The sequence below is a fragment of the Phyllobates terribilis genome, unplaced genomic scaffold (genome assembly GCF_046119375.1).
Source record: "Phyllobates terribilis strain yellow unplaced genomic scaffold, ASM4611937v1 Scaffold_2__4_contigs__length_985480577, whole genome shotgun sequence".
In the NCBI taxonomy this organism is placed as follows: Eukaryota; Metazoa; Chordata; class Amphibia; order Anura; family Dendrobatidae; genus Phyllobates; species Phyllobates terribilis.
The window spans coordinates 180,575,095-180,592,110 of record NW_027362762.1 but is presented as its reverse complement, the minus strand read 5'-3'; the positions used below and the strand labels follow the sequence as shown (position 1 = coordinate 180,592,110).

The 17,016-nt window shown below is 40.9% G+C and overlaps 1 protein-coding gene across 1 annotated transcript in view; it reads left to right on the top strand.

The window, feature by feature from the left end:
* Positions 1 to 16,525, top strand: part of SHMT2 (serine hydroxymethyltransferase 2) — an 83,725-nt gene extending 67,200 nt beyond the window's left edge. Inside the window, exons 11-12 of the mRNA XM_073663341.1 lie at positions 10,458 to 10,565; positions 16,142 to 16,525. Of these exons, the coding sequence (XP_073519442.1) occupies positions 10,458 to 10,565; positions 16,142 to 16,269 (236 nt within the window). The 3' untranslated portion in view covers positions 16,270 to 16,525. The remainder of the gene's footprint in view (positions 1 to 10,457; positions 10,566 to 16,141) is intronic.
* Positions 16,526 to 17,016: the final 491 nt, after the last annotated feature.

The following is a 17,016-nucleotide window of genomic DNA, read 5'->3' as shown; positions in this document are numbered from 1 at the left end:
CGTTATTATGCAGATTAAAAGAGAGAGAGACTGGAAGGAGACAAAGCACAAATAGGGTCTTATCTGGGAAATATATATATATATATATATAATATATAAAATCGTACAATTGTGCTCACCTGATTCAGGTTGTGTACTCACAACCACTGAAGATGCTTAAAGCTACTGCAGACCCACAAGGAGATAAAAAAAACTTTGATACTGGAAAAACAAATGAGTTGATTCTGCGCTGCCATAGGAAGAAGAACCGATGCCAATCTAATTGTCAATGGTTTAATCGGCAATGCGTTTCGAATCCTATAGCTTCTTCATCAGGACAACTATGAAGCTATATGCTTCGAAACGCGTTGACGATTAAACCATTTACAATTAGATTGGCATCCGTCATTCTTCTTCATCATCTTCGTCATTCTTACGGCAGCGCAGAATCAACCCATTTATTTTTTCAGTGTCGAAGTTATTATGCAGATTAAGAGGCAGGGATAAAAGACAGCATGAGGGCCCATACCTTTAGACTTTAGGATTCAGTCACCACTGTGAGGGTCCATGCTGCAGTTAAGCTGATGACCAGGCCTTGCAGCACCTAGTATCTCTCCTGATGAATCAAGCTTCCTGAGGAAATGCGTTGGCAGCAAACAAGGGTGATTCTCTAACCAGGGATTGAAACATGGGAACATGGTCTCCCTTGCACTTGAGGACCTCTTTAATGGAACTATTCGGGATTATCTACTGTCACAATGGTGACATTGTTCCTAGTCTTCATTATATTGCATTTTGTGTTTGTGTTTTAATGTCTTTAGGGCTTGATCAAGTCTGAAACGCGCTCTTTGAATTGGTGTTAGTAATGTTTAATATTTGTATATATTCCCTAATAGGGTACTTTTAATAAGTTATTAAGTTAAGTTGGATCTAACCTTTGACTATAGTAGGTTCTATTGGTTTACATCTGCTAATTAGGAGCAGTTAAAAAAGGAGAAAGAGAGTTGCATGGCATATATCAAATTTTATTAAGAAGTGATATTTAAAATTACAAGATCATATAAATACTTAATACACAAATGTGACATGGGAACAAAGTAGGTCGGGTGATATGACATCTTGCCTCATCAGCATAGGCCTTGGTATATACCATGGGTGTAACGGGAGGTGATATCCATCTATAGAATAGCCAAACGGCTTATACCAAGGTATAGGAGTAAATATATTCAAGTGAAATAGGCAGGATGTCATATCACCCGACCCACTTTGTTCCCATGTCACATTTGTGTATTATGTATTTATATGATATTGTAATTTTAAATATCACTTTTTAATAAAATGTGATATATGCCATGCTACTCTCTCTCTCTCCTTTTTTAATTACATAGTTTTGAGTAGTTTTTTTGGTGGCTAGGATTCAGCATTGATCACCGGATACCTATCCCATTTTCTCTACATTATGCGGGTCTCTGTTTTTGTATTAATTAGGAGCAGTGAATGGGCCCTTTACAGTCCATTAGTTCTGTCGATGACAGAAGATGCTTCCTGCTTTGGAGGTAGAAGTAGACCCCTCATCTCTTGGGCCTTTGTGTGGCTGCACAGGTTGCACTAATGATATGTCCGCCCTTCTTCATACGGCTATATGATCAGAAAAAGAAAAAAGTTATGGTTCTTGCAAACAGCAGAGGAAATAATACAAAAAGTAAATTGTATTGTTGTAAAGGGGTTAATTGACTATGGAAAAGTGATCTGTATAGAACTGAAAGTTTCTACCTCGTATTAAAGGGAACACAATTCCAGTAACACAGTAAACCATGGGTATAACGCTATATATGCAGGTAAATGGCTTTTTTTAATGTGACAGGTTCTCTTTAAGTTTAGTGTCCAGACTGAAGAATTGCAAGATTTTGAATTTTTTTTTTTTTAGAGAGATGTGGAAAATAAAATGTATGAAAATAAAAAAACGCTAAACATGAAAAGATTCAAAAAATCTGCTTTTTTATGACACTTTACCTTTTTAAATTTTAAAAACACAATAAAATGATCTATAAGGATAGATGGGGACAAGTTTCTCTGAAGTACAAAGCAATAGAAAAAATATAAAACCAAAAAGTCTCTCGAATTTGTCCCTGAGGCTTTTGGAGGACTAAACATAAATCTTCTACATGCTTTTAATAGTTGTAGTTGTTCATAAAGATGCTGCGGTTATCATCCATCTGCTGAATTCATCTAAGTAGCAATTACAGTATCGCACAGCGAACTCAGCAACGTAGATTAGGCGGTCCTTGAAATATGGACCAGGTACCATTACCACTTTACACGTGACAGGTGGGCCCGATACACTTGAGACGACTTGTCACCAGGTCAAAGGTGTCCAATTCTTGCTCGTAGTTCATTTTCGCTGCTACCAAGAGTAGACTTTTTTTATCGTATGGTTCTAGAGATATGGACCTTTTTATTACTAATTTTTTTGATCTGTGGAGGTGTGACTAACAGATAATTATGCAGAGCAGCCTAAAGACACGCCCACAGAGAATCCGGTGAACCACGCCTTATTGGTAAAGACCATAAAAACTTGGAACCATATGTTGGATTAAAAAAAAAACAAAAAACAGCATGATGAATACCCAGGGGAGCAGTGGGAATACAATAGGAGCAAACACTGGCAACTTTTGACCTGGTGACATGTCCTCTTTTTACATTTTTTTTTTTTTTTTTTTTTTTTAAAACACTGCAATTAGATACACATTTTTTGATGGCCATTTTGTGCATCTCCTTTTCCCTAGTCTTATGATTCTTTTGGAAATGTGGTTTCAAGACACGTTTTTAACCAATTTAAAAAAATATATGTCTATGGCAGAAAAAGCATTATGCCTAAATTAAAAAAAAAAAAAAAAAAAATTTTTGGAAGAAAAATTGTGAAAAAAAAAAATCAATTGTTCATACTTTTTAATTGACTTATTATTATTATTATTATTTATTGTTATAGCGCCATTTATTCCATGGCGCTTTACATGTGAAAAAGGGGTATACATACAAAAACAATTACAATAATCTTGAACAAAACGTGACGGCGACTGGTACAGGAGGAGCGAGGACCCTACCTATTAACTAACATCTGATTGAAGATTTTTTTTTGCCCAAAAATACACTAAAACAATACACAAAGTGGTGTTTAAAAAAAAAAAGTGTGCAGAATAAGCTAATCTATCTGCCCTCACACATGTTGTACTTATTATTATTATGTGTTTATCTGTATTAGGTGGTGCGTGGCCTCCCATTTCTGCCCAATGTTGTAGCATAGTTAGTTAGTTGGGTTTTTTTTTTTTGCAATTTTACTTGTTTAATCTTTAGCATTGAAGGACTGATCCCTAAAACCTCATCAGCTCCACTGGGATTTTGTTGGGATCATTGCAATAATACATTTCTTTTACTTTCTTTCTTTACTTTTTCTGTGGTGTTCTGTGTATGCCCCACATATACAAAAGGAAGTTGGTTGACACATGATGCACGTGACGTTTTGTGGGGTGAATTGGAGAAAAAAAATTATGCCATGTTTTTAGATTATAGAATAACCTTACACTACATAGAGCTGTCGTGATGGAGGACTGCACGCACCACTTAATTCCTCATGTTCTCAGTGGCATACAGTTAGCCAGAAATGCTACTCCAGTCATTGACTGAGGTAGCATTTCTAGTGTAAAAAAAATGCTGTCACTTTTGCTAAATTTGATGGGTGGGCATAGCTACACCTTAGCAACTCCCCAGCTCAATAAAAATATCTGCCCTAAATTGTGCCCCTGAATGAATAATTGCCCCTTACTTTGGATCCTGTACAAAATGTCTCCCATACTGTCTACTCTCAAGTTGCATTACCTATACACCACCCAACCCAATTATAACTGCCACAGTCTTCCTTTTGAAGTATTAGCTATAACTTCTAGACTGTCCAGCTTTATTGGCTATAATCCTCCTTCTTATAAACTATAGCCTCCATACTATGTACCTTTATGAAATATAATCTCCACACTGTCTGCCCTTATGAAATATAATCTCAACATTGCTACCTTATGAACTATGGCCTCCCACCATCCTCACTTCATGCTGTCCTCTCCCCACTGTTTACTTTCGTGCTGTACTAGTCTCCACATTGCTTCCTTTTCCAGTGCTGCCCCTTTCCATACTGTCCCTTACAAGCTGTCCCTTTTCTATACTGTACTCCACAAGCTGCCCCCCTCTATACGGTCTCCAACAAGTTGCACTCTCTCCATACTGTCCTCCACTGTCCCCACTCATTGTCATCCATTCTGTTCTTTCTCGCATCCCTTCCCCACTTGCATCCAGTCCTCCTGCACTGTGTCACGCAAGGTGTGGGAAAGACTTAGAATCATAGAATGGTAGAGTTGAAAGGGACCTCCTGGGTCATCTGGTCCAACCCCCTGCTCAAAGCAGGATTCACTAGATCATCTCAGACAGATGTCTGTCCAGCCTCTGTTTGAAGACGTCCATTGAAGGGGAACTCACCACCTCTCGTGGCAGCCTGTTCCACTCATTAATCACCCTAACTGTCAAAAAGTTTTTTCTAATATCTAATCTGTGTCTCCTCCCATTTAGTTTCATCCCATTGCTTCTAGTCTTTCCTTGTGCAAATGAGAATAAAGATGATCCTTCTACAATGTGACAGCCCTTGACATATTTGTAGACAGCTATTAAGTCTCCTCTCAGTCTTCTTTTTTGCAAGCTAAACATTCCCAAATCCTGCAACCGTTCCTCATAGGACATGGTTTGCAGACCAGTCACCATTCTGGTCACTCTTCTCTGAACTTGCTCCAGTTTGTCTATGTCTTTTTTAAAATGTGGTGCCCAAAACTGTACACAATATTCCAGATGAGGTCTGACCAAAGAGGAGTAAAGACCGATAATGACTTCACGTGATCTAGACTGTATGCTTCTGTTAATACATCCCAGAATTGTATTTGCCTTTTTTGCTGCTGCATCACACTGTTGACTCATGTTCAGTCTATGATTTATTAGTATACCTAAGTCTTTTTCACATGTACTGTTGCTTAGCTCTATTCCTCCCATTCTGTATCTGCTTTTTTCATTTTTATTGCCCAGATGTAGTACTTTGCATTTTTCCCTGTTAAAAACCATTCTGTTGGTTGCTGCCCACTGCTCCAGTTTATTTAGGTCTTTTTGAATCCTCTCTCTCTCTTCTCTAGTATTAGCTATCCCTCCTAGCTTTGTGTCATCAGCAAATTTAATCAGTTTACCCTCAATTCCTTCATCTAAATCATTGATAAAGATGTTGAACAATACAGGTCCCAGGACGGAGCCCTGTGGTACCCCACTTGAGACATTCATCCAGCTGGATGTGAAGCCATTTACAACCACCCTTTGAGTCCGATCACTAAGCCAGTTATGAATCCACCTAACAGTTGCCTGGTCCATTGCATACTTGGTCATTTTTTCAATAAGGATGGTGTGAGATACTTTGTCAAATGCTTTGCTGAAGTCAAGATATACTATATCTAGAGCATTTCCCTGATCCACCCAGTCAGTGATTCTGTCATAGAAGGAAATTAAGTTAGTCTGACATGACTTGTTAGTTACAAACCCATGCTGACTCTGGTTAATCACTTCATTCTTATCCATGTACTTACATACATGTTGTTTAATAATTTGTTCAAAGATCTTTCCTGGTATAGAAGTCAGACTCACCGGCCTATAGTTCCCTGGGTCCACCTTCTTCCCCTTTTTGAAGATAGGAACAACATTTGCTCTTCTCCAGTCTTCTGGGACTTCTCCTGTTCTCCAAGAATTTTCAAAGATTATGGAGAGTGGTTCTAAAATTTCTTCTACGATCTCCTTCAGTACTCTGGGGTGTAATTCATCTGGACCTGGAGACTTGAACTCATTTATGTTAGCTAAATATTCCCTCACAATCTTTCTGTTTACAGATAACTTGGATTCCTCTATTCCTTTAAAAGGACAGTGAAGATCAGTTGACGTTACATTTTCTTTCTGAGAGAAAACAGATGCAAAATAGGAATTAAAAAGTTCGGCCTTCTCAACATCCTCTCTTACCATTTCTCCATTTTCATCCTGTAAAAATCCTATAGCATCTTTGACTTTTCTTTTACTTTTGACATACCCCCAAAATCCTTTTTTATTGCTTTTGGCATCTCTTGCAAGCCTTAATTCATTGTCAGCTTTAGCTAACCTGATACGTGCCCTGCAGGATCTGCAGACTGCATTATAATCTTCTTTAGATATGCCTCCCTCTTTCCATTTAATAAACATTTCTTTCTTTCTTTTTAGCATGTGTTTAAGTTCTGTGTTCATCCATCCTGGTTTCCTTAAATGCTTCCCATTCTTCCTACTTTTCGGGATTGTTAACGATTGTGCTTTGAGAATCTCATTTTTAAAAACTTCCCATCCTTCCTGGACATTTTTGTCCTTAAGGACATCCAGCCATTGGATCCCTCCTATTCTCTTTCTGAGTCTCTTAAAATCTGCCTTTCTAAAATCTAACCTTGAAGTCTGAGTCTTCACATGTCTTCCTCCTCTAGTTATCCAAAATTCTATAATAGCATGATCGCTGCCTCCTAGGGTCCCAGCCACCTTTACCTCCTCAACCATTTCCTCCCTGTTTATAAGGATTAGATCCAAAGTAGCAGATCCCCTTGTTTTCTCCCCTACCTTTTGGAAGATAAAGTTGTCAGCAAGAGAGGATAAGAATTTGCTTGACCTGTTAGTTTTACTTGAGAGAGATTCCCAACAAATGTCTGGATAGTTGAAATCTCCCATGACCACTACGTCATATTTTTTGGAGAACTTGGTCATTTGATACATAAAGAGTTCATCCATATCTTCAGCTTGCCCAGGTGGCCTGTAGTAAATGCCTACAATGGTGTCCTTTCCGTTGTTCTCTCCTTGTATTCTTACCCAAACAGTTTCCACAGAACTCCCAGTCTCTGAAGCTTCAATCTCTGTGCAGATATACGCTTTTCTAACATACAATGCAACACCTCCTCCTCGTTTATCAAGTCTGTTTCTTGCAAATAAGTTGTATCCTTTCAGCCTTTTATTCCAATCATGTGTATCGTCCCACCAAGTTTCAGTGATTCCAATGACATCATATTCCTTTTCCTGCATTAGTAGCTCCAATTCTCCTTGTTTGTTGCCCATGCTTTGTGCATTTGTATAAAAACATTTTAGTTTGTGATTGGTTTCTCTTCCTCTCATATTTTTATTATTTAAATTGTTTTGTCTTTGTTCTTCCTTTCCACTTCCAGTAGCAGAGATCTCAATAGTATTTGTCAGCTGTATGGCTTTTTCTGGCCTTTTGCTTCCCTTCCCACATTGTTCTAGTTTAAAGCTCTTCTGATGAGTGTAGCAAGGCGACTTCCAAATACATGTTTTCCAGTCTTCGTAAGGTGCACCCCATCTCTAGCAAGTAGTCCATCGTATAGGTAATTCATTCCGTGATCCAGAAATCCAAATCCTTGTTGACTGCACCATCGACGTAGCCAGTTGTTCACCTGTAGAATCTTATTCCACCTCATTGTTCCATGGCCATCCACTGGGAGGATGGATGAGAATACCACCTGCGCTCCCAATTCTTTCACTTTCTTGCCTAAGTCTTCAAAGTCACTGCAGATGGTTTCCAGGTCCTTTCTTGCGGTGTCATTTGTCCCCACATGTATTAGCAGGAATGGGTAGTGATCTGTAGGTCTGAAGAGTCTTGATATCCTGTCAGACACATCTTTAATTTTTGCTCCTGGAAGACAGCACATTTCTCTTGAGGTTATGTCTGGTCTGCAGATAGCGGCCTCTGTTCCTCTTAACAGGGAATCCCCCATGACCACCACTCTCCGTTTTTTCTTCACAACATTCTTCTTTCTCCATCCAGGAGGATTCTGAGGGCTTACAAGGTTATTCATTGCTGGCAAAGTCTTATTTTGCTGTATTTCTTCATGGTTCTCCTGCGTGAGAGCCTGGTACTGGTTCCTGAGCAGTATGGGTGCTGACTGCCTCTCGATCCTCCTGCTTCTGTGGGTCACATGCTTCCATTCCTCTGTTTCGTCAGGTGCAGTTCGAATTTCTTCTCTTTCTGAATCATGAAGAGATAATTCTGCTCTGTCTAAGAACTCTTCACCTTCCTTAATGATTTTCAAGGTAGTTAACCTCTCTTCTAGATTTCGCAACTTTTCCTCCAATAGGGACACAAGCTTGCATTTCTGGCATGTGAAGTTTGGCTTTTCCACTGGCAAGTCTGTGAACATGTAGCAGGATATGCAGCTCACCAAATGGCTCCTGGACTCTTCCATGTTCTTATTGTTAATGTTCTGAAAACAGTGAAAAAAGCTTCAAAAAAAAGCTTCAAAATGCGCGCGCCTACCGGCGCGCGGTTTACCGATGTCCTCTTTTCAGCTCCAACAGCCAAAATCCAGTGTTCTTTGAGCTCGCGGAGACTCTTCACTTACCCCAAAATGCAGTGGGAATATGTAAATTATCTCCTCAGGACTCCTCCCCTGGTTTACCGATGTCCTCTTTTCAGCTCCAACAGCCAAAATCCAGTGTTCTTTGAGCTCGCGGAGACTCTTCACTTACCCCAAAATGCAGTGGGAATATGTAAATTATCTCCTCAGGACTCCTCCCCTGGTTTACCGATGTCCTCTTTTCAGCTCCAACAGCCAAAATCCAGTGTTCTTTGAGCTCGCGGAGACTCTTCACTTACCCCAAAATGCAGTGGGAATATGCAAATTATCTCCTTGTGCTACACAGAGGGAAAGGGAACCTAGACATTAGGGAAAGGGGGGAGTGGAGACCTCCTAGTCTGGTCTAGCGTCACCCTGTCTCCCCTAACGTCCCTGTATTGGCTCTTAACCAATCGCCGCACGTGTACCTCACCCTGTCTTTCCCTGGCGTTAGGCTTGGGCTAGGGAAAGGAGGAGATGAACACTAGTCGATCTCCACTGAACTCTAAAGACAAAAAGGGGAAATCGCTTAGCTTTTAGACGACTCCAGACAAATGTGCACAGGTCCTCAAACACCAGAGAGGAGGAAGTACTGCTCTTGCTGAAGTCTCACAAGGAGTAATGAATATTTCCGGCACCCCCCTCTGTACACAGCAGGTATTTATACACCCAGACCTGGAAGTTAATTAGCCAGAGGAAGGTAGCCACTAGGTACTAGAGACAGCCTCTAAGATGTCTGTAATGCGAAACATAGAGATCTCCTGCAACCAACTGCAGGGCGACGGTCTGTCACTTCTGACACACCCGTGACACACTGCCATCTCACATTTACACGACTTTTCCTCGTCTAGAATAAGACTTTTATACCTTCAGCATCTATGAAACTCTGATCATTCTGCCATCTTCAGCGCCTCTGCAGCACATCTGTGATATCAGTTTCTTGGTGAGGTAACCTCATCACTTCAAAGCGGGGGATGATAAGATCTCCTCTGCCGTGGTGGCACTGTTCATGTTTTCAATACTATTGAATAAAGACAACAAGAACCAGCGTTCTCCCTGTTCTCCGATCCGGCTGTCAGTGTAACATCGGGCTCAGAGAAATGGCCGAGTTCCACTCCTAGAGGCAAAAGGATGCTAGCTCCTGGGACACCACTCAGACCGCCAACTGATGCCACATGGCAGCCGCCGTCCTGCTGAGGAATCATGGGAAGTGGGCAAGATGGTGATGCGCTGGGCAATATTCTGCTTGGAAACCTTTGGTCCTGACACTCATGGATTTTACTGTAACATGTACCACCTACTTAAACATTGTTGCAGACCAAGTTCTCCCCTTAATGCTTTGACAATACAGAGCTATCGTAGCAATATGATGGGGACATACACTATTGGGCTGGTTCTCTCGTTGCTGCTTTCCTCTGACATATGCAAATATATGGCATTACATTAGTATATGTCTCCCACTGGCCAGACTGTATACCACACATATAGGTGGAAGCATCAAAATATTATTTACACTTGTTAAAATCCAATTTGTATAATGAATGTGTAATTAAAACGTGCAATTCCCTTTATGGGACATGCTTTGGCCCCCATTGAACCAATGTGAACACAGCCTTGCAGGGCAAGCTCATGGGTTTCAGCATAGTCAGGAGGTGTTCCCTACTATCTCCACAGGTGACATCCAGAAAACATTTATGGCTTTGCAAAGAAAATAATAATGCTAAAGAAAAAAAAAAAAAAATTGGGTATATAATGTTTGTGTATATATGTGTGTGTGTGTGTATGTATGTGATATATATATATATATATATATATATATATATATATATATATATATATATATATATATATATATATATATATATATATATATATATATATATATATATATATATACCCCGTCGTTGTCTCATCTTTTTTTTTTTTTTTTTGTACAAACAGATGTATATCATACCAACCTATCAGTAATCTTTATCTTGCTATTCTTTTATTAAGGTGCCCCTGCTCTTACCTCCCGCAATTTCAGAGAGGCAGACTTTGAAAAAGTGGTTGATTTTATTGATGAAGGGATCAAGATTGGGCTTGATGTGAAAAGCAAGACAGGTGGGTAATAATGGGTTTAAATGGCACATTAAAAAAAATTGTCAAATATCTTTATTAGTAACACATGTACAGTATAAAGTGGCATGGGTCTAAGCTCACTGTACTGTACTGTACAAGTCCGCCACAACTACAGGTCTCAGTCAGTGGGCACTGTATCCGCATCCCAGCGAGGACTGGTAAGAACCATGGAATATCTTCACTCCTCAACATTGATATTACAAAATCAAGAAAGAAATGTGGAGCCAGTGAGGGAGACTGAACGGTGCACTGAGCATCTTGACCGCACCAAAAATACACAGCGCACCATAATTAGCATATTTTATTATTTATTTATTTTACTCACTTATATAGCACCACTAATTCCACAATGCTATACAGACGTTATCGCTGTCCCCATCGGGGTTCACAATCTAGATTCCCTATCAGTATGCCTTTGGAGTGTGAGAGAAAACCAGAGAACCCAGAGGAAACCCATACAAACTTGGGGAGAACATACAAACACCTTACAAATGTTGTCCTTGGTGGGGTGGGAATCCAGAACCACAGCGTTGCGAGGCTGCAGTGCTAACCACTGAGCCATATCTGATTTAAACTCCAGTTTTTGCAGAAAAGAGACAGTGATTAAATCACCAAAAGTGTGATTTGTATAGGGTCTATATACCCTACAAGACTATGAGATTATAATGCCAGCTGGCACTCCTTTTTAAATGGATTTTTTCTTATTAAATGTTGGCATATTAGTAGCACATGCCTTCACTTCATGAGCAGTGAGTGTCGAACTTCCATTGATCCTGAGAAGGAAGTGGCAGCATTGATTTAGTGCTGGAGTTCCTTTTCCAGGCCTTTCTTGCACCGGAGCACCCCCGGTCACCTGCTTTGCAGGGGTGTTGCAGCACATAGGGCCAGCACATGGGATCCGCTGCAGTTCCTGTACCATTGGGTGGCCGTGAGCACCTTTTGTACAGGAAAAATATATTGAAGGAGCCTCAGTTCATTCTCAGGATCAGTGGGAGTCCCAATGTATAGTAATGGTCCATCACCTTAAGAGATTGCAATACCTGTTATAGAGAACATGTTAGCTGATACATGCTGCCCAAACCATGTGCAGCACATATCAGCCAGGTATGTTTGACTCTGAAACGCTGCGGCGTATAGGCAGGGACCTGTCGATCACTGCCAGAGGGCGGATACATGGCATTGGGAACCCATGACTTGTGCTCCGTGCGGCTTGGTCCCTGACAGCTGTTAAAAGTATGCTTTCTCTGAAATGCCGCTACGTTTGAGTCAAACATACCTGACTGTGATCACACAGACATGCTGCACACGGTTTGGCCACCATGTATCAGCTGTCGGGTTCACTTTAACAAAGTCATTTTTATGAGCTAAGAGGAAGCTGGTGATTGAATTCCATCATTAAATATGTGGGGTCCTATAAGATATCAATGTAATGAATCCACTGAATGGTTATATATTCACATTAAATGTGCATTCTCTTCCATCGCAGCTAAATTCCTGTTCCCATCCTGTCTTAAAGGCTAATAACCGTTCCGCTTACAGCTAATGTTATTGTGTCTGCCTTTATTTATCTATGCTCCGGGTGGTTTGTGTGAGAAGTTTACATTAAGGGAAACCGTTTTATTGAAGGATTACTAGTAGCAAACCTAAACACTTCTCCAGCCAAAAAGTGGTTCCTGCAGGTCACTGGAGCGACTTTCTCATCTCGTAGAATAACAAATTCTTCTGTGGGAAACCAAACAGTTTGACGCATGTTTCACGTGAGGTCTCCAGATTAGTAAAATGTTTGAGCTCCTATAATCTGCCTGCCTGTTTTTCCTAAAATCTACATGATACTTTGGTGTTGCTTGAACTGAATAATTATCTGTTTGTCTCATGTATCATGTTGAGTCCATAAAAATCTGCTTGTTGACTGTATTATAGCAACTTATTAATACACTCTACATTGCATCACGTAAGGGCATACAGTGACATTTCTTACACAGCACCTCAAACTTGCAAGGTAAAAATAGTCTGGTAGACCAAGAAAAACCTGGTCCAGATCAGAGCTGGAGTTTTTGTTTTTATTCAAAGTCTTTATTTTGTTCTATTTAAATAAGTAAAAACAGAATAAAATGTACACTTTGGACAAAAAAGTTGGGATTTCCACACATTACACCTTATAGAGCATTTATGACATCTCATTGTAAATCCATCAGCGTTAATATTGCATTGTTCATACTTTGCAGCTTAAACCACTTCCACTTTCTGCTTTTTTCAAGATTTTGGAGTGTGTCTGTGGGATTTTTTGCTCTTTCATCAAGAAGAGCATTTGTGAGTAAAGTAGTAAAGGTCGGGGTTCGTACCGGACACTTCTGGTAGAAGTCCATGTTCAGAGTTCCTGGGGATGAGAGAGTTCAATGGGGTCGGGTTCATGTTCAAGTTCGGGAAAAGTTGGACACAACGTTTGGTCGGATACCAGTACTTCCACGGGTCAGTTCATCCTGATTTGTCAGGTCAGACGCTGATGTTTCACTAGAGGGCCTGGTTCTCAATCTCCATTCTTGTTCATCTTCAAGTTATTCAATGGGGTTGAGTTCAGGGCTCTATGCGGCCAATCATGTTCTTGCGCTAAACTCGCCCAACCATGCCTTTTATAGATCATGCCTTGTGTACTGGGGCACTGTCATGAGGAACAGAAGAGAACCTTTCCCAACTTGTTCCCACAAAGTTTGAAACATTTAACTTTTATGGAAACGGTGCAAAATGTCTTGGTATTTTGGTATTTTGAAAAATTAAGTTCTCCCTTCACTGGAACTAAGGAGCCCAAGCCAAGCCCTGAATAACAAGCCAATAGCATCATCCGTCCTCTACCAACCTGTACGGTTGGCACAATGCAATCTGGTAAATAACACTCTACTGGCGTTAACCAAACCCAGACTTTTCCATCAGACTGCCAGATAGAGAAGTGTGATTTGTCACTCCACAGAATACATTTCTTCTGATTCAGATTCCAGTGGCGGCAGCTTTACACCACTCATCGGTTTCTTAATTTTCATGGTGACAGGTTCCCTTTAAGTCCAATGTGCAGACATTATGTTATAGAGCAGGGGGAGCTGAGCAGATTGATACATAGTTTTGTAAGAAAAGATTCACTAAAACCTGTGTTTTAGTCATTTAATCCTCTGCTCTTTCTTGGATAGGTGGACCTATCAGTGACTGTCTATACAAACTTAAGCCCCCGTCTCACATAGCGAGATCGCTAGCGAGATCGCTGCTGAGTCAAGGGTTTGCTGATGCAACAGCGACCTCACCAGCGATGTCGCTGTGTGTGACACTTTGCAGCGATCAGGCCCCTGCTGTGAGGTCGCTGATCACTGCAGAATGTCCTGGACCTTTTTTTGGTCGTTGCCCTCCCGCTGGTCAGCACACATCGCTGTGTGTGACCAGCGGGAGCAGCGATCAGGCTGGTAACCATGATAAACAGCGGGTTACTAGCAAGTGTACAGGTAATCTAGTGATCACCAGTGACATTATACACAGGAGCCCTGTACATAGTATATAATGTCAGTGTACAGATAACACACTGACTCACCGGTGAAGTCCTTCATCTTCGCTTCTCTCCTTCATCCAGCACAGACCGCCATCACTACTTCCAGCCAGGACTCGTCTCTGCATAAAATAATGGGGAGTACATTCCCCAACTTCTACATTACACAGCTGAATACAGACGTGCACCCACGATTAATATATAAATAGTTATTATGCAACCCACCATTCTAAATATAAATTGTAATCCACCACTGTGCCCCCACTAACTGTAAAGAACCACTTCCCCACCTAATAAATATATAAATTAATTAGAACCTGTACTCTTTCCCCCAATTTATTACCAGTCACCCTTCTGCATCCACAACGCCCCCTACTCTGTACCTCCTGCTCCCCTGATTCATTATATTTACATGCACCCTCTGCCCCAATTCATTAGGTCATGTCCGTGCTCTCCTCACCCCCACCCTCTATTCATCATCCTTTATTCTCCCCACTCCCAATTCATCATGTACTCTCCCCACTCCCATCTCCCAATTAACCATGCTCTTATCCTCTCCCCACTTCCAATTCCCCATGTGCAGCTCATTGTCGTCGTCCCCAATTCCTCATGTGCAGCTCATTCTCCCCCCCCACTCTCAATTCCCCATGTGTAGCTCATTCCCCCCTCCACTTCCAATTCCACATGTGTAGCTCATTCCCCCCCACCACTCCCATTTAATTAATTGTATTTAAAAAAATAAAGTTGTCATACTTACCCCTCATGCGATCCCTGCAGAATCCTCGCGCTCAATGCCTCTGCTGCCGTGTTCTCCTGACTTCTTGTCATGTGAAGCATGAAGGAGCTGCGCAGCTTCGGTAAGGAACCCAGCTCCGTGATGTGCACTTCCCAAGGCGGCGCACGCCCCGGCGCTCGATGCTTTATTACAGCATGGGGCCCCATGAGCAGAAGCACAAAAGGTGGGGCCCTGACTGGGCCCAGGTCCCCCCTCTGTACTGCTGCTTGCGGGGCCCCATACAGCAGTAAGGGCAGTAATGCCTTGATGGCGGCCCTGGGAGCGAGTAGTTGGCATAGAGTGTGCATTTCAGCTGTAGAGCTTTCCAGTCAGAAGTTTCATGGTAAGAAAAGAAGTCCTGTAATTGTGACCATATATCCTCATGGTGGAATTGCTTCATGTTGAAAGCCGTGAATATCTCTACTGCAGCTAGAAATCACATTTGTTCCTCTTTCGATGCTAAAGCTTAGCCTACTTTGCAGTGGGGAGAAAATGTGTAAATATTTTGCTCTGCCTTTTGGGGATCTTTGGAATTGGAGCATTGTTTAGGGTGACAAGCTGATGTAGAGATTCATTTTTTCTCTTAAACTGTCTTTCCAAACCAATTGTGGTTCAACATGCCACTTCTCTGAATTCACTGAAACATAGATATAAGTGGGTACTCCGACTTCGCTCACTCATACACAAAGGTTATTAGGGCCGGTGATGTTCTGTCTGATATCCGCAGACTCGTGTACAAAAGTGGCAGCTATCGTGCACTTGGCCTGTTGTAATGAATAGCAGAGGTGAACGATACCTACCACCTGCACCACGAGCCCGCAGATATCTGTAGACTCGCTTGCGATGCGGAAGTGAACACATACGGGTTAGCCCTTTCATTTATTGAGCACCATTTTGCAGTTAGGAGTCTGGAGTTAGGTAGAGTTTTGGAGATGTTTTATTTTATTATTATTATTATTATTATTATTATTATCGGCCTTCAGCTCGGTCTCAAGCCATGGTGACTTGTTTGATGAATGCTCTGTTGGAATATCGATCTTGTGCAAGCCTAGATAGGTCCACCAGGGTCTTCTCCGCCGTTATCTTGATAGTATCTAGCCACCGGTTTGCTGGTCTTCCTCTTCTCCTTGTTCCTTCTATTCTTACGACCATGATGTCCTTTTCGTATGATGTGTCTAAAGCAGTCTGGGATTTGGTTTGTAACCTTATTATAATGCAGCAGTTTTCTATAAACCTTTCCCATTTTTATTTTTACAGCCAAATTACAAGACTTCAAGAACTTCCTTCTAGAGGACCAAGACACTGTACAGCGCATTGCAGATCTCCGTCAGAGGGTTGAGAAATTTGCCCGTGCCTTCCCTATGCCAGGATTTGAGGAACGTTAAACTATCAGTTGTTTCTGAAGGCTGCTTCACTTTGCCCTCTGCTGTCTACCTCTATACGTCTCCACTTTGGACATACTTTCCCCTTACTATGCATTGCTCATTCTCCAAACCTTTTTCTACTTTTCTGCTGTTTTCTGATGCAGACTCTTTCCTCTAGATTCAGTATGCCACTTAAGAGCCGAATATTGGACTGTATGGACAGCAGTGAATGCTTCATTTGTAGACTTTAGTGTCAATAAAGCAATAACATCCATTATGTGGACTCCATCCCATCTTGAATTAAGACTTTCCAACAACTATCACCTCAGTAATTTTTATAACATTGCTACGTACAACCTTTTCTTTTCTTGACCTTTAATAAGACTGTTACTTTGGTATTTTAGGTGATGGGTCATGAAGAACATTTATTGAATACCCTTATTTTATAGTGTCTTGTGGGCTAAATTATAGTGTTCCTCCAGTGAAAAAGATACATTTTGCAGAGCTGTTGAATCTTCACTTATGGGACCTTTTGTGAATCCTTTCTCTTTAAGGCCGAATGAGAAATCATCTAATTTTTCATCCAGAAAAAAAGAGAATTGTAATCCATATTCCATCCATATGTTTTTTTTTTTTTCATCCGTATGTCCATTTTTTACATCAGCATGACACGCATATAGCATCTGTTTTTATATATTTGCATTTAATTAAATTAACAAAACCAAATAGATTTTTTTTTGTTAATAATAATTGCAATGTATCCGTAAA